The sequence below is a fragment of the Trichosurus vulpecula genome, chromosome 3 (assembly GCF_011100635.1).
Source record: "Trichosurus vulpecula isolate mTriVul1 chromosome 3, mTriVul1.pri, whole genome shotgun sequence".
Classification (NCBI taxonomy): domain Eukaryota; kingdom Metazoa; phylum Chordata; class Mammalia; order Diprotodontia; family Phalangeridae; genus Trichosurus; species Trichosurus vulpecula.
The window spans coordinates 19,502,496-19,528,023 of NC_050575.1; the positions used below are offsets into that span (position 1 = coordinate 19,502,496).

The 25,528-nt window shown below is 38.0% G+C and overlaps 1 protein-coding gene across 1 annotated transcript in view; it reads left to right on the plus strand.

Annotated features, from left to right (window-relative positions):
- TDRD9 (tudor domain containing 9) overlaps positions 1-25,528 on the plus strand; it is a 224,348-nt gene that overhangs the window by 187,864 nt on the left and 10,956 nt on the right. The window contains exons 31-33 of the mRNA XM_036751321.1: positions 21,132-21,241; positions 21,492-21,588; positions 24,440-24,578. Coding sequence (XP_036607216.1) covers positions 21,132-21,241; positions 21,492-21,588; positions 24,440-24,578 — 346 coding nt within the window. The remainder of the gene's footprint in view (positions 1-21,131; positions 21,242-21,491; positions 21,589-24,439; positions 24,579-25,528) is intronic.

The window sequence follows — 25,528 nt, forward strand, 5'->3', positions numbered from 1 at the left end:
CCACATAGACCATGTCCTCCCCACAAAAAAACTATCTCATTCTGTACTCTGAATTCATCATCTCTTTATCAGCAGGTGGGTCACATATTTCATCTCGAATTACATATGGTTTGATTGTTTTGTTGATCAGAGTTGCCAAGCCTTTCAAAATTGTCTTTACAATATTGTTGGCACGTAAGTTTTTCTTTTGTTTCTGATGACTTCACTTTCTGTCAATTCAAGCAGGTTTTCCCATATTTCTTTGAAACCATCTTCTTAATTTCTTACAGTACAATAGTATTCCATCACATACACATACCATAACTTGTTTAACCATTCCCAGTTGATAAGTAACCCTTCAGTTTCCAATTCCTTTCCACCACAAAACAAGTGTGCACTCTCTCTGTCTCTCTCTCTCTCACACACACACACACACGCACATGCACTCTCACTCTCTTACACACACACACATGCTCATATACTCATTTGTTTGCAGATACAGACTCTCTTTCTTTGATCTCTTTGGGGTATAGGACTAGCAGTATCACTAGGTCAGAGGGTTTGCACAGTTTAATAGCTCTTTGGGCATAGTTCCAAATTGCTTTCCAAAATGATCACACTAGCTCCTAGTTTCACCAGGAGTGTACAATGTACCTGTTTTCCCATAGCCCCTCCGGCAATTGTCGTTTTCTTTCTTTTGGTCAATTTTGCAAATCTGATGAATATGACCCTTGATAACTTGATTTACTTCTCCAAAAAATGCCTGTTCATATCATTTGACCAGTTGTTAATTGGGGAATGACTCTCATTCTTTTAAATTTGACTCAGTTCCCTATATATCTTAGAAAGGAGTCTTTTATCAGAAACTTGCTGCAAAGAATTTTTCCCCCTACTTTCCTGTTTCTCTTTTAATTTTAACTGCATTCGTTTTCTTTATGCAAAATCTTTTTAACATTACGTAATCAAAATTGTCCATTTTACCTCCCTGCAAACCTCTCTGTCTCCTGTTTGGTCATGAACTCTTTTCTTATACATAGATCTGACAGGTAATTTCATCCATATTCTCCTAATTTATTTATGATGCTACCCTTTATGTGGCTACATCATGTACCCATTTGCAACCTGTCTTAGTTTATAATATGCGACGTTGGTCTAAACTTAGTTTTTGGCAAACTTCTGTTCAGTTTCCCAGCAATTTTTGTCAAATTCTTGCCCAAAGAGCTGGAATTTTGAAGTTGATCAAACACTATTTTACTCTGCTCATTTGCTTCTGCATGTCATGTGCTAATCTGTTCCACTGATGAACCTCTCTATTTCTTAACCATTATCAAATTGTTTTCATGAGTATAGTTTTGTGGTTTAGTTTTTAAAAAATTATTTATTTTCAGTTTTCAACATTTGTAGTATAGTTAAAACTTGGTACTTACAGGTCTCCTTCTTTCCCACTTTTTTTCTTCAGTTCCTTTCACATTCACATTCTTGTTTGTTCTTCCAAATGAATTTGTTGTTATTTTTTTCCATTTCTCTAAATTAGTCCTTTTGGATTGTAATAGCATTGAATAAATAAATTAATTTAGGTAGTGTCATCATTTTTATTATGTTCCTCAGCCTACCTATGAGCGGCTAAAATATCTACAGTTATTTAGTTCTGTCTTTATTTTTGTAAAGAATATTTTGTAATTGTGTTCATTTAGTTACTGTTTGTTTTGGTACGTACATTCCCACATACTTTATACTTTCTGTAGTGATTTTGTTTAATTTTCAAAACTTAAAAAAAAATTAGTTAGTATTTTCCCCCAGTTACGTGTAAAAACAATTTCAAACAATTGTTTTTGAAATTTTGAGTGCCAAATTTTCTCCCTACTTCCCTACCTCCCTCATTGAAAAGGCAAGCAGTTTGGTATAGTGTAGCCATGTAAAACATATTTCCAAATTAGTCATGTTGTAAAAGAAAACATAGACAAAAAAACCCTAAGAAAAATTTAAAAAGTAAAAATAGTATACCTTGATCGGTATTCAGACACCATCGTCTTTTTCTCTGGGGATGGATGGCATTTTTCATCCTAAGTCCTTCAGAGTTATCTTGGATCATTATGTTGCTGAGAATGATCTTACAGCGTTGCTGTTATTATGTACAGTGCTCTCCTGGTTGTTCTCATTTCACTTTGTATCAGTTCATGTAAATCTTTCCAGGTTTTTCTGAGAGTATCCTGTTCTTCATTTCTGATAGCACAGTAGTATTCCTTCACAATCATATACCAGAACTTGTTCAGCCATTCCCCAATTAATGGGCATCCCCTCAATTTCCATTTCTTTGCCACCAGAAAAGAGGTGCTATAAATATTTTTGTACAGATAGCACCTTTTCCTTTTTGTTTTTATCACTCTTGGGATAGAGACCTACTAGTGGCATTGCTGGACCAAAGGGTTATATAGCCCTTTGGGCATAGTTCCAAATTGCTCTTGGGAATGGCTGAATCAGTTCACAACTCTAGCAACAATGCATTAGTGTCTCAATTTTCTGACGTCTCCTCCAACATTTGTTGTTTTCTTTTTTTGTCCTGTTAGCCAGTTTAATAGGTGTCAGGTAGTACCTCAGAATTGTTTAAATTTGCATTTCTCCAATCAATAGTGATTTAGAACATTTTCTCACATGGCTATAGATATCTTTGATTATTTCATCTGAAAACTTTCTGTTCGTATCTTTTGATCACTTATCAATTGGGGAATGGCTCTTATTTTTAAATATTTGACTAGAAAATTTGACTTTCAAATCCAAGACTCAAGAGAAGCATGAAAAGGTAAACAGGAAAGAGAAATCATAAGGGACTTACTAAAGTTGAACTGTTTGCATTCCTACGTGGAAAGATGATATTTGTAACTCATGAGACCTTTCTCAGTATTAGGGTAGTTGAAGGGAATATACTTATAGATAGAGGGCAGAGGGTGAGTTGAATATGAAGGGATGGTATCTAAAAAATAAAATTAAGGGATGAGAGAGGAATATATTGGAAAAAGTAGAAAGGGAGAGATAGGATGGGATAAATTATCTCACATAAAAGAGGCAAGAAAAAACTGTCATAATGGAAGGGAATGAGTGAACCTTACTCTCATCGGATTTGGTTTAAGGAGGGAATAACATATACACTCAAGGGTATCTTACCTACAGGAAAGTAGTGGGGAAGGGGATAAGGAGGGGAGTGATAGGAGGGCAGATTGGGAGAGGCAGTAGTCAGAAGCAAACACTTTTGTAAAGGGACAAGGTCAAAAGAGAAAATAGAATAAATGGGAGGCGGGACAGGATGGAGAGAAATGTAGTTAGTCTTTCACAAAATGACTATTATGGAAATGTTTCGCATAATGATACATATATTGCTTGCCTTCTCAAGGAGGGTGGGTGGGGAAGGAAGAAGGGAGAGAACCTGGAACTTAAAGTTTTAAAAACAAATGTTAAAAAAAATTGTTTTTACATGCAACTGGGAAATAAGATATACAGGCAATGGGCTACAGGAATCTATCTTGCCCTACAAGAAAACAAGGGGAAAGGGGATAAGGGGTGGTGATGCTAGAAGGGAGGGCAGACTGGGGAAAGGGGTAATCAGAATGCATGCCATTTTGGGGTGGGGGGAGGAGAGAGATGGGGAGAAAATTTATAACTCAAAATCTTGTGGAAATGAATGTTGAAAACTAAAAATATATAAATTAATCTAAAGAAAAGAAAAGCAGAATTGGCCAAATGGAAAAAGTCAAAGAAAAGGTCATTGAAGAGAAAAACTCCTTAAAAAGCAGAATTGATCAAATGGAAAAAGAGGCACAAAAATTCACTGAAGAACTCCTTAAAAAGCAGAATTAGCCAAAAGACCACTGAGGAAATTAATTCCTTAAAATTACTTGTCCTCTCCACCTTCCCTATGCTCCTACTATTTTATTTCTTCTGAATTTAGAAGTCTTTTCTACTCTTCTAAATATATATGTATTGTTCTCTCTTAAACCCATTCCCCATGAAAGTAGGTTACCAGTACTACTAGCCCTCCTCCCCCATCTAATTCCTCTGTATGGATTCTTCCTCTTGTACCTCATATGTATAAAATAATTACTCTTTTTAGGTGCTCCTAAATGTTTTTGCTTTTTAAATTCATATCATACTCAGGTTTACCCCAGTCTTTCTTATGAGCTATCCAATTATTAAGAACAATCTTAGACATACGTTTTTTGCATTTTACATATATAAAAAGTAAGTGATATGACCTTATTGAATCCCTTATGATCAGTCTTTGCTATATACCTTATGTTTCTCTTGCCTCTTGAATGTCAAATCTTCTATTAAGTTCAAGTTTTTTTTAACAAAGTCTTGAAAGTCTGACAGTTGATCAAATGTCCATTTTTTTCTTTCAACATTATTATTAACTTTGCTGGATGTGATATTTTTGTCTGAAGCCCCAGTTGTTTTGCTCTTTGATATACAGTGTTCCGAGTCCTGTGGTCCTTTAATGTCTCCACTGCTGGGTCTTGTGTGATTCTAATTGTGGTACCATCTTATTTAAATTGTTTTATTCTTGTTGCTTTTAATATTTTATCTATGAGCCGGGGGTTTCAGAATTTGACTATAATATTCCCATGAGTTTTCCTCATAGGATCTCTTTTATGTGGTTATCTATATGGATTTTTTCTGTTCCTATTTTCCCCTTCTTCTGATGCTTCAGGACAATTTTCTTTAATTATTTCTTGTATTATTGTATCAGGATTATCTTTTTGATCATAGCTTTCTGATAGCTTAGACAAATTATTTTTATGTTTTCTCTTCTTGATCTGTTCTCCAGATCTGTTGTTTTTCTTATAAGATGTTTTACTTTCTTTTCTATTTTTCATTATTCATATTTTGTTTAATTATTTCTTTGTTATACCAGAAGCGAGTGAGACACTCCACAGAGTATAAGTTTTAAATGGAGAATTTATTAGCCGGCGGTCATTGGGGTGCTACCCAAATCAATGGCCCCGTCTTGGGGTGAAGGTGTGACTTATATAGGACATGCGGGGGTACAGTGGTTAATTATCTTCTGGAACCTACAGACCAGGTCACAGGGTGGGGGGAACAGGAACAAAGGTCCTGGATGATCAAAAGATTCTGTCAGGTTATCATTAAGTGGGATAATCTTATTGACATTCCTTGGTGGAGTCACAGGGCCCCAGGGATATCTGCTAAATGTCGAAGAGATCTGAGTCCATTCTTTCCGGGGGTGCTTGTCAGTAGCTAGGGGGTTTCTCAGGGGTTCCTAACAGTAACTGATTTTTCCAGTATTACATTTCCCACTTTCTTTTATGGAGGTGTTCAAATCTTTGAAAAAAAGGAACGACCTGATGGGGCATAGCAATAAAATGAGGGGGCCAACCAAAACGCTAAGCAGGGGTGAGCCTGGGGAAGGCATGCATTTTGATAGTAACAATAAAGGGCAAGGCTCAGGCAGAGATTTTGGCCCAATGATAACGCTAGGCCAGTGGCCCCAGGGGAAAGCCAGACCTAGTTGGAAGACTCAAGGAGAGCCCAAGGAGCCTCCCGGGTACTGCACTCCAGAAATTTAAAAAAGGTATAAAACGTTCCAGAAATTTAAAAAATGGTATAAAACGTTTCACATTTCCCCCTTTTGGTCAAAGGCAAACTGAAAGTTTCACCTAAAGACCAATTAAAGGTATGGAAAAATGTCTATCTTCCTCAGGGGTGAAGTTCTAAAATCCCTATCTAGGTGGAGTCAGGTTTTCCCTTTTCTGTGTTTGGACATCCCCAGGGATGGGCAGAAATTGTAAACTAATTGTAAACAAGCAGAGGGAACATAATATTAAGATTCAGGAAAACAGTCTTGGGAACACAAGGACTCAGAAGGGAAAAAGCAGGTCTTTGCTCAGGTTCTTGTTCTGGATCCCATGAGAAATGCCGTCTGCGTCTGATGCTGTCCCTCTCAAGCTCTTTGGAACCACAGGGCAAGGTCTCCTATAGGCCCAGATGTCCACTCCTCACATGGGGCTCCCAGAACGCATGTGATTTGATGATTAAGAGAGAAAAGCACAACATAGGTCCCAGCCACGCAGGGCCAAGTTCAAACAAATACAATAAGTAGTTCAGTATCCCAGCCACACAGGGCTGAGTCCAAAGAATTACAATAAAGTTTTCCCATGATTCACAAACTGCACAATTACATTGAGTCAGGTACAGATTTAGATGATTCACAATAGAGGGGGAGATTTGCATGTCACATGTTTTACATTTACAAATTACATAACCAAAAAAACTTAAACATGAGCCATACAAAGTAATGCAATCATTACTAACAATCATATGTAACAACTTAAACTTTTAGCCATGCCGTGTCTTTTTGATGGCATTTACAAATAGTCCACAAACCATTTTCAACAAATCTAAAGATGTTTCTGATTTAATTCCAGCAATTAATTGCACATTCTATACAAAGTAACTTTAAATTACAGTTACATATTTACAACGTCCGTTCAAGCAGCCCTTTTAAATCCCAGATGCCTGATTGCAGTTATCTGGTCCCTTGATAGTAAAACAGGGTTCTGCTTCTCTAGTTCAGATCTAGAAATTCTCAGACAATTTTAACTTAATATAACTTATAGATGCTTTACAAAGGAGATATATTTTCACTTGTACCACTATCCTATACAGTTTTCTTGTGCTGGCATTCAAATTTAAGATCATATTACCAAAACACACTTATCAGCTCAAATTTCCAGAATTGATAAATTTTGGAGCCAATCATACATATCTGTATATAATTCTTAGGGGAATCAATCTGATCCTATTGCCTTTTTCAAAATTCGCTATCCCTTCCTTCTCTTAGACATTGATTGCATTACATCTTTGCCTCATTTGCTTTGTCTAGTCATTTCTCTCTTTTGGAGGATGTTATCCCTATATTATTTCAGTGTTTTATTTGGCCATGAACATAGGTTAAAATTGTAAGCTATTCATACCTGTATCCTATTATAATAACTCAGAGATATTTCAATATTCATCTATTACCTAACAGATTTAGCATAGTGCTTACAAAACCTCTTGATAATACAAATTTGCTATGAAAGAAAAGAAAGGGACAATGTCATATATCTTAACAGAAGGAAAGAACTTCCTTAGCTCTGTTTGATTCCAGGCATGAGTCATATCTGATAGCCAATCATAGAGTCACCAGGTGCTGAAAGCAGGGCTTAGGAGTAACCAGGTGGGGACTTTCCTCTTCAGAAAGGAAATGGCAGAATTGGGAAATAGAGTCAGGAAGCTCCTACCTAGGCCGTGTCCGAGGTCGTCTTCAAAACTGTTTCCCAGGCACAGATATCCACCTTTAAAGTTCTCAGCTTGTAATGCCTGCCATACTATTACTGGCTTCACGTGACCTATTCCTGTAATCAGAGCTTAAAACAATATTAAATTGTAGTCCCATAAAATCTTAAATAGCAAATAAATATCCTTCAGATGAGACTGCCCAAATTTCATTGAGCTAATAATTATCCATCTTCTAAATACTTCCTCGCACTCATCTTGAACTTGCTTTAACCATCTGAAACTATCGTTCTCAGGACAGGGGAGGCTTAGCTAACTCCCATGTGTCCCCAAACTCTGTTATCTGCCTTTCCTATTTTCCCTCAACCTTAATTTACCTTTCCAAATCTTTCAAACCCATTACTCGGTCTTCCTTTACATTTCAACCGTAAGACAAAACTTTAATTCACAAGTTAGTACTTTTTACTGTCATAACTGTGTATAGTGGAATTCCATTCCAGCTTCTTAAACATACAAAAAGGGGATTTGTTTTTCGTGTTAACTCATTCTAAAGGAAAGGAACACTTATTAAAGAGATCTGCCATCTCATCTCCCCCTGAGGGTGGGTTCTTCTCCATCAGATGGCAGACTTCACTAATTAAACTACCAGACCAAACCCATCTCAAGTCTTAGTCTAATCTTATCAGTTTTTAAGAAGCCAGGTTGGAGGCTTCTGGCTCCTATCGTCTTCTTATTCTCAGTAAAACTCAAATTCCAGTAATTGCTGCCCCTCCACCTTTCTTCCCTTCTGACAGGTGGGCTAAGGTGAAATGAAATAAGGGTGGGGAGGAGTAAAGAATGTAGACCTCCTTACAGAACATTTTTCAAAAGTATTTTCCCTTCTTTAAAACAGTTTAAAATTTTATCCTGGTGTTAAAAAAGAAATACTCACTAAACCTGTTCTGAAGAGAATTATTTAGAAGGTTTTAGAATGATAGACATCTATCTCCTTCTCTTTCCTTAAAGCAAATTAACCCCTAAAAACTAGAATTCATTAACTAAGTTGGTGCCAAATGTCCTCATTCTTAAATATCGCACAGATTTCCTAGATATTACAAAGTTCCTTAGTCAAAAAGTGTTGTAATGTGGAGGACACTTAGTTTCTATAATTACATACCCAATCAAATTAGCTTTATCACAATAACAAAGTCTACCAGGACTTTGAAAGCTTTGTCCATAGGAATCCCTCTACTCTGAAAACTTTTACACAAGATTGAATATCCAAATATCCTTGGTTCAGTTAACAACCTCAATTTCTTAATTAAGTACAATTCTTAATCTAACAACATCCAGATTATAAGAGAAATTATTTTTCTAGCAGCATAGGTAATGCGATGTTAACCAATTTGTATAATATAACAAATTTAGAAATAAGTACACCACAAGTAATTATCATGTATTTAAACTTGAAACAGATTCTAATTAATTACCAATCTAGTGATCATAACTGAGTTGGATAAGCAAATCAAATCTGATTCGTAACCACTAGTGGTAACATTTAATTTCTAAGGCCCAATACTCTCAGCATTGAAAAAGAAAAGATTACTTTTTATAAAACCATATTTTAACAGTTTGCAATGTGTCCTGAATTGACAGAGATTACAAGAGGAACTAACAAGGCCTTTGTATAAATAGTTGATTTATAACAAGAAGAATTTCAACTGAACTTCCAGACAAAACTTGGAGGTAATAATTTCTTAGGTTACAGCAATTGTCCAACTTCTTAACCTAATGCAACTCTAACAAAATATTTTTATATTATAGAAATGTAATGACGCCCTAAACATTATTGTATGTAAAATTTGAACTACTCATTTCAGTCTAGGTAGATACATTTTTAAAATTACCAACTTTTCATCACATTCTTTAAAAGCATCCAATTCACATATATCAAACTCAGATTAAAATCACATAATGGTCTTCTCAAATTACACAATCTAAGAGAATGTTAGAAATACAGTATAATTTTAGAAATACAGAAACAATAAATTTCAGATGACATTAATTGCATTTCCAAATTATCACATATAGGAATTGTTGATCCTATTACTTCTGGTATTTTTATGTTAATACATTAATATATAAATACACGCATCACATATATTAATACATTAACATCTTAAATACACTTTATTTAGCTGTATATTCTTCCACACCCACTACCTCTGGCCCAGGTATTAGGAACTTTTGCCTGGCCATGAATGAACTTATGAAAGAAAGAGAAACTTAATTTTCACCCACTTTTCCAAGCTTCATCTTATACAAAAATGCCTCAAAGGATTTTTTTTGACTCCTAAGGAAGATAAGAGGGAGTGGTCCTTAAGAGCACATGGGCTTGCTACTCCCCCACTCATTCTTTTTACCAAGCTAAAATATTTCTCAGTTTCCCCTTCAGTCTGCTGTCTCAGATAAAGGGAAAAATCCCTTTTCAGTTTTCTAAGGGCTCCTCCCTAGGTGGGGCCTGGCAGCCCCTTGAGGGCAAAGGAGCCTACCCTTCCAAGCACTAACTAAGCAGCCTTATTTCTTTACAAGTTTCTTTTAGCTTCAGCTCCCATAATCTTTCAGTGTGGAGGGTGGGGGAAGGGTGAGGCCAGGAGCACATGGCAGCTAAGAGCAGCACATGGGCCCCTGGCTAGCTAGGTGATCTCAAGCTGCTATTCTGCAACCCTTCTAAATTCCTTTATACAAGTTTCTATCTCTCTCTTTCACAAATTTACTTTTTAAAACTTTGCCACAAGGACGGGCTACAAAGGTGCCCAGGGGCACAGGACTGACTGTCAATCTGTGAATTTCTGTCCCTCTCCTCCTTATGCCCGGTGGGGAGGGTGATTTAAGTTTTCCCTACAGTTCTGTATTCTCTTCTAATCTGATCTGGGAGGAGAGGAGTTTGATTTAACTGCCCTAACCTTTACTGCAGCCCTAGCTCGGTCAGAGACAGGACAACAATAGTGAAAAGATCTCAATGATTGTAATTCAGGCAAACTTCACTTTTTTGCTTAATCCCAAAGAACCTTTTTTGTACTTGAATCTAAGGGAAAAGATTCCCTCCTAACTGTGATCAGGGACTAAGACAAATGCGAGAGTCCCACTGAAGACTTTAACAGAGGTTTTTTAGCCAGAAGGCATTCATTGGGAGGAGGTGTTTCAGCAAGAGTGAGCTCCTGGAATGACTTTACAATTTCAGGAGTTTTTTCTCCCAAAATTCAACTAACAAATTTCCAAACTTTTTAACAATTTAAAAACTAGAATCTGCCAAAATTTTAACCCATTCCTGCCATAGTTCCACGTTGTTCAAACGGGAACCACAAGGAAAGGAGTCTGTTTCCCTAGTTGCAGCCTGAAATCTCTGGCTGCCTATGTTTCAGATTTTTAACAAAACATAGACATTTCACAATTTTGACATAGACACACGGACACTGACAAATTCAAAACATGACAGAGAACCAACAGTGTAGGTGAAATCGAAGGCTAAACAAGTCCCCTCAGAGGAAAGATTTTCCTCCTTAGAGATACGACCCCAATCTCTCTCACACCTCAACACAAACAGAAAACCAATAGCATGGGTTAATTGAAGGCTAAATAGGTCCCCTCAGAGGAAAGAAAGTAAACCAGGTTTCCTCTCCAAGGAAAACACCCCCAATCTTCCCACACCCCAATGGGGGAAGCAGGCGTCCCAGCCCCCCAACTCTGCACCACTGCCTCGTCAGGGTTATTGTGATAACAGAGACCAAACGGCTAGCCCCAAACCAGAAAACTTACTTCTAGAGGTCTGAAAACCAGAATTCTCCGTAGGCCGAAAAAGGACAAGTCAGCAAAGAGCCCATTCTCCGAGACCGTCACCCCACATCAGAGTCCTAGGAAAAGAAATCCCTAGGAGCTGGCCCTCTGAAGTGAGAGAAGGTGGATCGGGGGCAGAGACTCCCTGTTGAGGTCCGAAATTCTGTGTGTGTCTCCAGGGCAGTAACACGAAATACCTCCTCATCTCGCTGGGGCCTCCAAAATGTTTTACCAGAAGCGAGTGAGACATTCCACAGAGTATAAGTTTTAAATGGAGAATTTATGAGCCGGCAGCCATCGGGGTGCTACCCAAATCAATGGCCCTGTCTTGGGGGTGAAGGTGTGACTTATATAGGACATGCGGGGGTACAGTGGTTAATTATCTTCTAGAACCTACAGGCCAGGTCACAGGGTGGGGGGAACAGGAACAAAGGTCCTGGCTGATCAGAAGATTCTGTCAGGTTATCATTAAGTGGGATAATCTTATTGACATTCCTTGGTGGAGTCACAGGGCCCCAGGGATATCTGCTAAATGTCGAAGAGATCTGAGTCCATTCTTTCTGGGGGTACTTGTCAGTAGCTAGGGGGTTTCTCAGGGGTTCCTAACAGCAACCGATTTTTCCAGTATTACATCTTGATCTTTTATGATTTTGCTGGCTTCACTTTGCCCAATTCTAATTTTCAAGGTGTCATTTTCTTCCTTAAGATTCTGGATCTCCTTTTCTAATTGGTTGACTTTCCTTTCATAATCTAATTGTTTTTCTTGGATTGTTCTCTCCCTCTCCCCTGCCCCACCCCTGTGTGTGTGTGTGTGTGTGTGTGTGTGTGTGTGTGTGTGTATGTGTATTATAGTTTTTCCTCCACCTGTGTCATTTGATTTTTAAGTCTTTTTTAAGATCTTCTATGAATTCTTTCTGGGCAAGTTTGACATTACTCTTTGGGATAGAAGGAGGTTTCTTTGTTTCAATATCCTTCTCTGAAGATGAACCCTGGTCTTCTCTATTCCCATAATAGCTTTCTATGGTTGGATTCTTTCTTCTTTGCCTGTGCATTTTTTGTGATAATAGCTTAATTTTTGTAATCACTTCTGGCCCTGGGATGGGGGGCTGGTGCCTTTTGCCCTACATCTTCAGTCCTCCCCTCTAGTCTGGAACCAAAGCCAAGCCTCCAACCTCCTGTAAGTGCCAGGGGCTTTCTGTCCCACTGCTTCTGCACTCACCAGGTGTGTGCTTCTTTCTTCTCAGCATAGCTAGGTCTGGTGGTTCCTCCTCAGCAGAGGTTCCCTTGATCTTCCCCAGCTCAGATGCCCAACTCATCTCACTGTGGGGGTAAAAATTCCTGTGGTTGGGCCTGAGGCAGCCTCCCAAACCAACTAACCCCAGGGCTTGCAACTAAGTGGATTTCCTTGTTAAAGCAGACCCTAGCCTGCAGGTGTTTACTCTTCATGGGAACCAAATCTCATCCTGGGATTTTTCTTCTAATCTTCTCAAATTGTCCCAGGAAGCTTTCTGTTGTTCCCCTATTCTTATTTTTACCAGCACTTTGTTTGCCCTAGGGTGCTATTTTATTTCTTGGAGGGGAAAGTCTTGAGAATTTAGAATTTTCTGACCTACTCCACCATCTCCCCAGAATCCTCTTATGAAATCCATTTGGGAGTTAATTAATGGCTAGTTGAATTTATTTTTCTCAAACAGAGATATTTCTGTCCTCGATTTACTATTTTGTTAATATGGGCAATTTACATTTTTGGTAAATATTCATCCATTTCATTTAGATTGTCATTTTTATTGGCAAGTTAATGGGTGGAAAAGCCCCTAATAATTTTCTTTTATTTCCTCTTCATTGCTTGTGAATTAACCTTTTTCATTTTTGATACTGGCAATTTGGCTTTCTTCTTTCTTTTCAAAAATTCATTTAGCCAACAGTTTATCTGTTTCATTTTATTTCTTCATTTCAAAAACAAACAAAAACCCAGCTCCCAGTTCTGCTAATTTGATGGTTTCTATTTTTTCAGGTTTGTTAATCTCTCCTTTGATTTTTCAGTGTTTCTTTTTGGTATTTAATTGGAGGTTTTTAATTTGTTAGTTTCCTAGTTATTTTTAATTGCATGCCTAATTTGTTTATGTGCAGTTTCTCCCTTTTTTATTAATAAAAATATTTAAAGACATATGTTTTCCCATAAGAAGTGCTTTGAGTGTATCCAAAGAAATCAGTGGAATAGGTTAGGTACACAAGACAGAGTAGTCAATGACTATAGTAACCTACTGTTTGATAAACCCAAAGACCCCAGCTTCTAGGAGGAGAACTCACTGTTTGACAAAAACTGCTGGGAAAACTGGAAAACAGTATGGCAGAAACTTGGTATAGACGAACATATTTTATACCATATACCAAGATAAGGTCAAAATGAGTATATGACTTAGACAGAAGGGGTGATACCATAAGCAGATTAGGAGAGCATAGTTTATCTGTCAGATCTGTGGAGAAGGAAAAAATCTTTGGTCAAACAAGAGATAAGAAGGATTATGGAATGTAAAACGGATAACTTTGATTTTGTTAAATTTAAAAGTTTTTGTGCAAACAAAACCAATGTAACCAAGATTAGAAGGAAAACAGAAAGCTGGGAAACAATTTTTATAGCAGGTGTCTCAGATAAAGGCCTCATTTCTCAAATAGATAGAGAACTGAGTCAAATTTATAAGAATACAAGTCGTTCCCCAATTGATAAATGGTCAAAGGATATGAACAGGCAGTTTTCAGATGAAGAAATCAAAGCTCTCTGTCGTCATGAAAAAATCACTGTTGACTAGAGAAATGCAAATTAAAGTAACTGAGTTACCACCCCACATATATCAGATTGGCTAATGTGACAAAAAGGAAAATGATAAATGTTGGAGGTAATATGGGAAAATTGGGACACTAATTCGTTGTTGGTGGAGTTGTGAACCAATCCAACCATTCTGGAGAGCAATTTGGAACTATGCCTAAAGGGCAATCAAACTGTGCATATCCTTTGATTCAACAATACCATTACTAGGTCTGTATCTCAAAGAGACCATTAAAAAGAGGGGAAAGGACCTCTGTGTACAAAAATATTTATAGCAGCTCTGTTTGTGGTGGCAAAGAATTGGAAATTGAGGGGGTGCCTATGAATTGGGGAATGGCTGAACAAATTGTGGTATAGGAATGTAATGGAATACTATTGTGCTATAAGAAATGACGAACAGGTGAGTTTCAGAAAAACTGAAGGGCTTAAGTGAATTGTTACAGAGTGAAATGAGCAGAACCAGAACATTAGAGCGTTGTGTATAGTAACAACTTTGTACTATTATCAACAATGAATAACATAAGCTCTTCTCATCAATACAATGATCCAAGACAATATTAAAGGACTCATAATGAAAAATTCTAACCACCTTCAGAGAAAGAACTGATGGAGTCTGAATGCAGATCAAAGCATACTATTTTCACTTTGCGTGTGTGTGTGTTTTCCCATTTTATTCTGTTGTTCTTTCACAACATGATTAATATGGAGATATGTTTTACATGATTGCACATATATAACCTATTTTAAATTCTTACCTTTTTAGGGAGGGCAAGGGAAGAGGAGGGAGAAAATTTTGATCTCAAATATTTTTTTAAAAAAATGAATTCTTGGGGGGCAGAGCCAAGATGGCAGCTGCAAAGCAGGGACTAGTGTGAGCTCCCCACCGAGTCCTTCCAAAAACCTATAAAAAATAGCTCAGAACCAATTCTAGAACTGCAGAACCCACAAAACAGCAGAGGGAAGCAGGGCTCCAGCCCAGGACAGCCTGGATGGTCTCTGGGTGAGGTATGGAGCTGGGAGCTGGGAGCAGAGCAGAGTCCAGCATGGGCGGAGCGGGCCCTAGCGCCCTGAATCAGTGAGCTGCGGCAGTTACCAGACTTCTCAACCCACAAACACCAAAGACAGCGGAGAAGGTTAGTGGGAAAAGCTGCAGGAGTGGAAGGAGTTCGAGGTTCAGCCACTGCCCCCGGGCAGCGGAGGTGGGGCAGCTACAGCTGCTGTTGCTTCCGGCCCCAGGCCCACCTGGTGGGAGGAATTAAGTGGCGGATCAGAGCAGGAATGCACAGCCTGCTGAAGATCTAAGCCCAGTCCAGGTTGGGGGTTATTGGAGAAGGAGTGCTGATGTGGCAGAGCTGGCGCATCCCCCCCAAATGTGGACCATACAACTCTTTAGTCTACAAGCAGCCATACCCCGCTGAAAAACTCAAGGGTCAAGTTAGTTGGTTGGGAATATGGCCAGGCAGCGAAAACACACCCAGATTCAGTCTCAGACTTTGGACTCTTTGGTGACAAAGAAGACCAAAACATACAGCCTAAAGAAGTCAACAAAGTGCAAGAGCCTACACCAAAAGCCTCCAAGAAAAACATGAACTGGTCCCAGGCCATGGAAGAGCTCAAAAAGGATTTGGAAAAGCAAGTTAGAGAAGTAGAGGAAAAATTGGAAAGAGAAATGAGAAGGATACGAGAAAACCATGAAAAACAAGTCAATGACTTGCCAAAGGAGATTCCCCCCAAAATACTGAAAAATACACTGAAGAAAACAAAGCCTTAAAAAATAGACTAACTCAAATGGCAAAAGAGCTCTAAAAAGCCAATGAGGAGAAGAATGCCTTGAAAGGCAGAATTAGCCAAATGGAAAAGGAGGTCCAACAGACCACTGAAGAAAATACTACCTTAAAAATTAGATTGGAGCAAGTGGAAGCTAGTGACTTGATGAGAAATCAAGATATTATAAAACAGAACCAAAGGAATGAAAAAATGGAAGACAATGTGAAATATCTCATTGGAAAAACCACTGACCTGGAAAATAGATCCAGGAGAGATAATTTAAAAATTATTGGACTACCTGAAAGCCATGATCAAAAAAAAGAGCCTAGATATCATCTTTCAAGAAATAATCGAGGAGAACTGCCCTGATATTCTAGAGCCACAGGGCAAAATAGAGATTGAAAGAATCCACCGATCACCTCCTCAAATACATCCCAAAAAGAAATCTCCTAGGAATATTGTCGCCAAATTCCAGAGCTCCCAGATCAAGGAGAAAATACTGCAAGCAGCCAGAAAGAAACAATTTGAGTATTGTGGAAATACAATGAGAATAATCCAAGATCTGGCAGCTTCTACATTAAGAGATCAAAGGGCTTGGAATACGATATTCTGGAGGTAAATGGAGCTAGGATTAAAACCTAGAATCACCTACCCAGCAAAACTGAGTATCATGCTCCAAGGCAAAATATGGATTTTCAATAAAATAGAGGACTTTCAAGCTTTCTCAGTGAAAAGACCAGAGCTGAATAGAAAATTTGACTTTCAAACACAAGAATCAAGAGAAGCATGAAAAGATAAACAAGAAAGAGAAATCATAAGGGACTTACTAAAGTTGAACTGTTTTGTTTACATTCCTACATAGAAAGATGATGTGTAAGATTCATGAGACCTCAATAGCATAGTAGCTGGAAGGAATATGCATATATATGTATATATGTTTATGTGTATATATATATATAAGTGAATGTGCATGTATGTATATATGTATGTGTATATATATTATATATATATAGAGAGAGCGGACACAGAGTTAGTTGAAGATGAAGGGAAGATATCTAAAAGAAATAAAATCAAATTAAGGGATGAGAGAGGAATATATTGAGAGAGGGAGACAGGAAGAGATAGAATGGGGTGGATTATCTCGCATAAAGGTGGCAAGAGGAAGCAGTTCTGTGGGAGGAGGGGAGAGGGCAGGTGAGGGGGGAATGAGTGAATCTTGCTCTCATCAGGTTTGGCCTGAGGAGGGAATACCATACATACTCAATTGGATATCTTACCCCACATGAAAGAAGAGGGAAGAAGATAAAAAAAAAGGGGGGGGGGGTGATGGAGGGGAGGGCAGATGGGGGTGGAGGTAATCAAAAACAAACACTTTGAAAAGGGGACAGGGTCAAGGGAGAAAATTCAATAAAGGGGGATGGGTTGGGAAGGAGCAAAATATAGTTAGTCTTTCGCAACATGAGTATTGTGAAAGGATTATACATAATGATATACATGTGGCCTATGTTGAATTGCTTGAGTTCTTAGGGAGGGTGGGTGGGAAGGGAAGAGTGGAGAGAATTTGGAACTCAAAGTTTTAAAAACAGATGTTCAAAAACAACAAAAAAAAAGTTTTTGCATGCAACTAGAAAATAAGATACACAGGCAATGGGGCGTAGAAATTTATCTTGCCCTACAAGAAAGGAAGGGAAAAGGGGATGGGAGGGGAGTGGGGTGACAGAAGGGAGGGCTGAATGGGGAACAGGGCAACTAGAATATACGTCGTCATGGAGTGGGGGGGGGGGTAGAAATGGGGAGAAAACTTGTAATTCAAACTCTTGTGAAAATCAATGCTGAAAACTAAATATGTTAAATAGATTTAAAAAAATAAAAAAAATGAATTCTTTAGTTGTTATTGGAAAAACTAAAGTACTATTTTAAAAGTCTTTTTTAAAAAATGCTGGTGTCAGGGACAGCTAGGTGGCACAGTGAGTAGAGCACTGGCCCTGGAGTCAGGAGTTACCTGAGTTCAAATCCAGCCTCAGACACTTGACACACTTAGTAGCTGTGTGACCTTGGGCAGGTCACTTAACCCCAGTTGCCCTGCCTTCCTCCCTGCAAAAAAAAAATTGCTGGTGTCTACCAAAAAAGTAAAAAAATTCTATTTGGGCCCTTAATTTCCTTTATGTTGGTTTTTTTTTGGTTATATTTATCTAAGTTTGAGAGAGGTGAATTGAAGTCCTTCCCTATCACAGTTTTGTTACCTATTTCTTTCTGTAAGTCATTTAAGTTTTCCTTTCAGAATTTAGATGCTTATGCCACTTGGTGCATATATGTTTAGTATTAGTATTAATTCATTGTGGTACTTTTCAGCAAAATGTTTTCTTTTTTAACTATATCTGTTTTTTGCTATTGCTTTACCTGAGGCCATTATTGTTACCTCTGTCCTTTTTAATTAAGCTGTAACTTCATAGATTTTGCTGCAGCCACATATTTTAACTTATTTTACATCATTATGTTTCAAGTGTGTTTCTTGTACATAGAATGTTGTTATGTTCTGCTATCTAGTTTATTCTGCTATGCTCTTCTATTTTATGGGTGAGTTCATACCATTTACATTCACAGGTACGATTGTTAATTTTGTTATTTCACTTCAGCCTATTCTCTTATACATTTTCTTCTCTTTGTTTTCTTCTTTAAGAGTTTGTTTTACTCAATATTAATTCCTCCCTTACTTTATCCTCTTATTTCCCCTTCCCTTCTTGTTTCGCTGTTGAGTGAAATGAACTCCTGTACCTGCCGTGTTTGTTTGTTTATTTTTTCCTCCTTTGACTTGTTCAAATAAATGAGATTTAAGTGTTGCTTGCTCCCCATACCTTCTCCTCTTCGTATAGAATTCTACTGGCAAATCCCCAAATTTTCAGATAATTTTCCTCATCCTTCTGTCTTTTTCCCTTTCTCTCCCAAGTGTATTCTTCTACTCCTTACTTTCCATTCATCTTTTAAGATCGTTAGAACATAACAGAAACACCCCCAGGTCCTCCATCTAATTTGACTCCCTCTACAAACCCTGAAAATGGTTGGGTTTTGACGATATACATGTATCATCTCTTCATATAAGAATGTGAAAATTCATCCTGAGTTAGTCACTTAGGATTGCTCATTTATATTTACTTTTTTATGCTTCTTTTTTACTCTTGTTTTTTCATGTCATATTTTCTGCTCAGCTGTGGTCTTTTCATAAGAAATGTTTTGAATTCCTCTACCCATTAAAGATTGATTTTTTCTTCATAGGACTATATTCATTTTTGCTGGGTAAATTATTCTTGGTTGTAAACCTAGATCTTTTGTCCTTTGGAATATCATGTTTCAAGCCCACTGGTCCTTCATTATGGTGTCTACTAAGGCTGTTATGATTCTGACTGTTGCTTCTGGGTACTTGAGATTTTTTTTTTCTACCTGCTTACAGTACTTTGACCCTGAAACTGTGGATTTTGGTTATGATGTTTCTGGAGGCCTTCTTTTCCCTCCCTCCCTCCCTTTCTCCTTCCTTTCCTTTCCCTCTTTCTCGCTTTCTCTTTTCTCTTCAGGAGGTGACCCCTAGATTCTTTTGTTTCCATTTAACCGTCTGATTTTATGAGACTTGGCCAGTTTTCTTTTATGATTTCTTGAAATATGACGTCTTGGTCATGCCATTCAAGTAGCAATGATTGTTTTTTTTCTTAATTTTTATTTTTTATTCATTCATTTATTTAACATTCATTTTTAAAAATTTTAGTTCCAATTCTATCCCTTAAAGCCCCTCCCCTACCCATTGAGAAAGCAATGATATATCAGGTAGTCTAGTGATTCTTAAATTATCTCTCCTTAATCTGTTTTCTAGGTCATTTGATTTTGCTGTGAGATAACCTTACTTTTTTTCCCTAGCCTTTTGTCTTGTTTTAATGTGGTTTTGTTGTTGTCGTTGCTTCTCTAGATCCCTTTCTAAATTTTAGGGAAGTTTCCCCTCCTTGGGTAAGGTTTTATACCTCTTCTTCTAGGTTGTTTATTTTCTTTCCAGATCTTTCTTCCATAGCTCTCATTTCTTTGACTATTTTTCCTCTGGTGCTCCATTTAGTTTTTAAAATAATTTTTAATTCTTTTTTTTTAAGTTTCTTTTCCAAGAATTCAGATTAGACTTTTCTTCAAAGCTTTTTTCCTTCTTCGAAGCTTTGCCTTTAGATATTTTAGATTTCATTCCCTTTTTCTGATTTGTGTTTTGAGTATACTTGCTATCACAATAGCTCTTTATGGTGAGATTCTTTTTTTATTTGCTTATTCATCTAGTCTAATTGTCGACTTTGGATTTTCCGTTATATCCTGGGTTCTGCACGCTTCGGGAGAGAGGGGGCCATCTTCACTGATCTTTTGTCCTCTTGAGTCCTTTTGCTGCTTTCTATGGGAATTTAGTGTTTAGTTACTTTAGGATCTCAGAGGCAGCTCAGGCTGAGGAGACCTGCAAGCTTTCCATGCTCCCAAAATGCTGTGATCTGGGGCACAGTCTGATCACTACACTCCTGATCTTAGTTCCAGAAATTCTGGACTCGGATTTGGATCTGAGCAGTTTTCCTGTAGGCATGTCCCTTGTTGGAAGTCCTAATAGACTGCTGCTGGACTCAATCACTCTTAGCTAACTGGGAAGCTGGGTGGGTTCAGAGCAATAGAACCTTTGGCTTCCCTTTGATCTAGTATTCCTGCTCTGGCTATTCCATTGCAGTCTTCAGATTGGTTTGGATGCTGAAACTATGACCCTGTTCTGACAGATACAATTTCATTAACTCATCATTATTCAAATCCAGTAATTGTTACAGTCAGGGCAAGAAGTGTCCAAACTGACAAGAGTCTTCACATGTCCTTGGACATGTCTTCATACAAGTCATTTTGAGGTCCTAATTTATAAGATTCTTGAACATTTAAATATTCTTTGAATGTTTCAAGCCAGGGTTGATCAGTTTTAGGTAACATTTAGTTAACAGTTTGTTTCATTAAACAGAATAATCACTTAATCTCTCACTTGCCCTTGGAGAATCATGTTTCTAAAACTGTTCAATCCCATATATTCACTCCCCTCAAGGGCTATTCTTTCCAGCTGGTCAGTACCATCAAACTTTCATTAAGTGAAGCAATCAGAAACACTTATTACTTCTTTCTAATCATTCACCTAATCCAGTCAGGGTAGTTTATTGAAAGGCCTCATGCCCTAGCACAGCCACCTTTCGGATTCCTTTATTGTAGGAGTCCTTCCGGGGCTGATCTCATGTGTCCAGTTGGATACAAATAATAGCTAATGAACGGTGATTAATTTAGTCGCATTATGAGTTCTCAAACACTGTGTTTCACCATCTATATATGTTTTCAAGATGCTTATGTTCGTATTTCTCAGATATAATCTGTGAGCTAAGTGAAATTTATTAGTATTCGTTATTTATTTTAGATGTGTATGGATTGAAAAAGAGAGTATAAACTCTGTTATTATCAGCGATACCCCTGAAGACCTCCACCAGCGGATGTTGGTTGCTGCTTCGCTTTCAGTAAACTCAACTGGTAATTTAAACATTTCCATCTACTCCTTTTATACCTCTTGTTTCCTTATATGCTTATCATTAGCTACTGAACAGAATTATTCTATGAACAGTGAATATCTGTGCTGAATATCTTTTTCAAGCTCCATTCATTGTGAGGTAGGAGCATGTAGCAAAGCTAATTCAGTTCTAGCCACTGCTTTTCTTTTCATACAAGAACACTGCCAACTTCATTTACTTTATTCTCTTTGCTGTTATTGTGCTTGTTATAGGATCTACTATGCTGCTGAGAGAAACCTCTCTGATGCCTCATATTCCAGGACTACCAGCATTACTTAGTATGTTGTTTGCCCCGGTTATGGAACTGAGGTATGGATGCATAAAAAATAATTGTTGGCCTCTGTAAGCTTTTCTGAATGTAACCTATGGCTTAGAGCCATCATTCTTGTATTACATGGACCAGTTTTAGTTTGGGGGACTAAAAGTGTGAATAACTCATTGATTCTCTCCCCTCTTTCCTCTGGTTTCCCTAGCAGTACTAGACTTTGGCTCATGTTTCTATGGTTCCTTTGCTGCCATGTGAGCCCTTAAGGCAGACTAAATATTGTATACAAGACAGGTTAATTTAAACTTGACAAAAGTGCAAAAAGACTTAGATCTGAGTACAAAGCAGCTCCCCTTCCTTTTGCTATATAGCCTAGACTTATACTGCTTCCTTCTAGAGACCAAACCTCAGGGTTGGTTGTGAATTTGAGTCTGTATTAGAACAAAGACTTCATCTATGGTCATGGTGTAGAAGAGGATTTTGGTGGTTCATACCCTATTTAAGAAGTTCATATTGTGTCAGGAAAACAGAGGAGGATGAAATGGAGCATACCATCTACAAGAAATACCTGTTTTAAATTTGGCTTGTAGGATCTTGGCACTGGAAGGGAACGTTGGATGTATGACAGAGCCCCACATGAGGCAGATATGTCAGCTCTAGAACCTCTTTAACATGTGATTATCTAGTCCTGCATACACCGTGATGGGGGCAACCTTACTACCTCATGAAGTGGTCCATTATTTAAATGAAAGTTCATTTCTGAATTTGTCAAGAAGCTGTAGAAGCCTATTTCTAACAGTACTTCTGAACTCTGACTTGAAGCTTGCCTGCTTTTCCCTTCCTAAGTACTCTTTATGAAATGGAGTTAATTATGCATGATGTACCCAGAATATTGTATGGTCAAATAGTTGGTGGTTATCAGGGAGAGATGAGAGGGAATTACTTTAGGATAACTAGCATTTCCTCCCTAGGTTATCTTCTCCTTACTAAATGTCCTGTATTCTTTCAACCAGTCTTCACATGTTAGAACTTGAGGTCCTTAACACCATCCTGGTTGCCCTCCTCTGACTGCTCTCTATCTTATCGATGTCCATTCTAAAATGTGGTGTCCAAAATTGAATACAATACTCCAGATGTAGTATGACTAGGGCCAAGTACTGCAGAACTATCTGTTCCCTAGAATGCGTCTTTTAATGGCAACCTTATATTACGTGAACTTTCCTGACTGCCATAAAACAGTTTACTAATGTTGAGCTTAAAAAAACAAAAGCAACAGTATTTTCTAGTCAGACTACTGTGTCTAGCTGTAATTCTCCATCTTGTATCTGTCAGGTTCATTTTTTGAGCCTGTTTTCATCGTATTATGTTTTACCTGTTGTCCTGGCCTATCTTCTTGAATCCTGAATCTGACCTTTAGTATGTTAACTCCCAGTTTTGTACCTTTATCCAAGTCACTGATAAAAATATTAATGTGGACACAACACTAGAGACTACCTTCGGAATTAACATTAAATCGTTAATAACTGCTCTCAAGCAGTTCTGAGTCTCCCTAAGGGACCTGTCACCTGCCTCACATTTCTCCATCTTTTCCAAGAATTACATCAATATCTTGATCTTTTTTTTTTATTACTAAAATTTGGGTAGATTTTATATAAATATAGATATATAGCATTCCTTTGGGTATGGCAAATTTTCATAAAAAGAACAGGAAGGAGCCTTGGAGGTCAGCTAGTCCAGCCCCCACATTTTATCGGTGGTGATGGAGACCAAGAGAGATGAAATGGACTTCCAAGGATTTACATATAGTAAGTAGCAGAGTTGGAATGTAAGTCTAGGTCCAGTCTGCTGACTCTAGATCCAGGACTCTTTTGATTCTAGTACCATAAATACTCTACTGAATCTTATTTATTATACATTTGTATCATCTGGCAACCACCTGTCTTCTCCTCTCTGTATCTTCTCTTACTGTCTCAAGCCAAGACTTTATTAACCAGTTGATATAGACTGTGAAAGTAGCACTCTTACCTACTCTGTTCTAGTCTTTGTAGTACTGGCATACTTATAAATGTGAGCATTCCACTCCTGCTCAAGACCTTTCTGTAGCTTTATATTGTCTAGCAAGGAAAGTTGAAGCTTTATAGGCTCATAAGCAATGCGCCCTACATTCTAGCACCGTCTGACTTTTAGAGATAAATCTCCTATGTGCATATGTTCTACGTTGCAGTCAAACTATACTTTCCCTTCCCCATAGAGGCACTTTTTATTCTCATCTCCATTCCCTTGTTCATACTACTCCCTTTATTTAAAATGGCATTTTTTGTGTTTGTGTGTATGTTAACTTCCCCTACTATATTGTAATTTGAGGTGGTCAGTAACTAATGTTTATATAAATTTTATATCTGGCTCTTGGCAGAGAATGTACAACACAAAAGGCTTAACAAATGTTTGTCAAATTTAATTCAGTTGAATAGTTGAATTCCCAAAGACATATTAATTTAAGCTTTACTTAAATGAGACTCAAAAGTATAAGAACAAAGGACTGATTATAAATGGCCAGATTCTTGACATGAAGTGATGCATATGTCATTACAAGTACTGCCATAATGCATAAAATTCAAAATTTGGGAGCTCACTGGTTTTAAATTTTCTAAGTCAGTCGTTCGCAGCTTTCTTGTAATGTTCTGTTTTATTATTAGTGATCTCTCTAAATTTATATTGATTTTATGCACTATAAGTGCAGATTTCTGCACTGGAATTTGATTAAAGTGGTGGTTTATTGCTGTTTATAAGAAGTTGAAATAGGAATGTACAGTACTTTAGAATAAAAGTGGAGCTTTATTTTTGCAGTTTCCTGTCAAATGGTACCTACTATTAAATTTTCTCTATATTCTTTAGGGTTGACCAGAGTGGAAAGTGTTACACTGGTGCCCTTTGTGGTCTGGGGTGGAATCCAAGTACTGGAACACCAATATTGCCAGAGCATGACATTGAGTTGGCATTTGACGTCCAGTTAAATGTGGAAGACATTGTTGAGGTAAGATCGTAGGGTTTAGAGATAGAAGGGACTTTGGAGAGCATAAGATCATAGGCTTTCTTTTGCATATGAGATCCAATCAACAAGTGTTTATAATGTCCCTACTGTGTGTCAGGCGTTGGACTAGGAGCTGGGGACACAGAGATGAAGCTATAAGAGTTTCATTCTATCAGAGGTGACAACGTGTGTGTGTGTGTCTGTGAGAGTCTGTGAGTGTGCCTGTGTGTGTATCTGGCCACTGGACCCAAATGGCTCTGAAGAAGAAAGTGAGGCTCGTGACTGTGCACAGCCTTCCCTCACTCAAATCAAATTCATTTACAAGTCATGTCGTCATCTCCCTGATGTTATGATCCTCTTTGAGAACGGAGGACAAACCACAAACTAAGTAGACAGAGCTTCCCTTTTAGGGACCTGGTTGGCCAGTTCCTGTTGGGAGACTCCTCCCCTCCCTTTTCCCTTTCCTCTCTCTCTGCTTTCCCTCTCCTCTCTAATTATGCCCTTACCTGAGGGTGTTCTGTCCAAAGGAGGGTAAATTTTGAAGGCTGAAACCTACCTAGTTAACTTGGGGTTAACTGGCTAGATTTCTTTCTCAAAGACCAAGCCTTAAACTCAGTTCTCTCTGAATCTCATTGATTAGACAACAATAGGTCCCTGCCCTGCCCAAGCACCACTTAATAGTTATTTTTTGGGCCCTCCTGGCTTAGAGTGAATGTAAATAAGTAATTGTCTCTTTTTGGCCAGCAACCCTGAGGTTCTTCCCTCTCAGTTTGATTTTTTTTTTTAAATTAAAGGGGCCATCCCTTGACTCACTTCTTAAAGAGGCCTATTCACTGGTTACCTCACTCAAAGTGAGAACTTGAAAAGACCTTAGCTTAAAAAGGCCATAGTCTCCCATTGCATCCAGGGCCATCTCCAATCATCCTAATGGATGTCTGGCCACTGGACTCAGA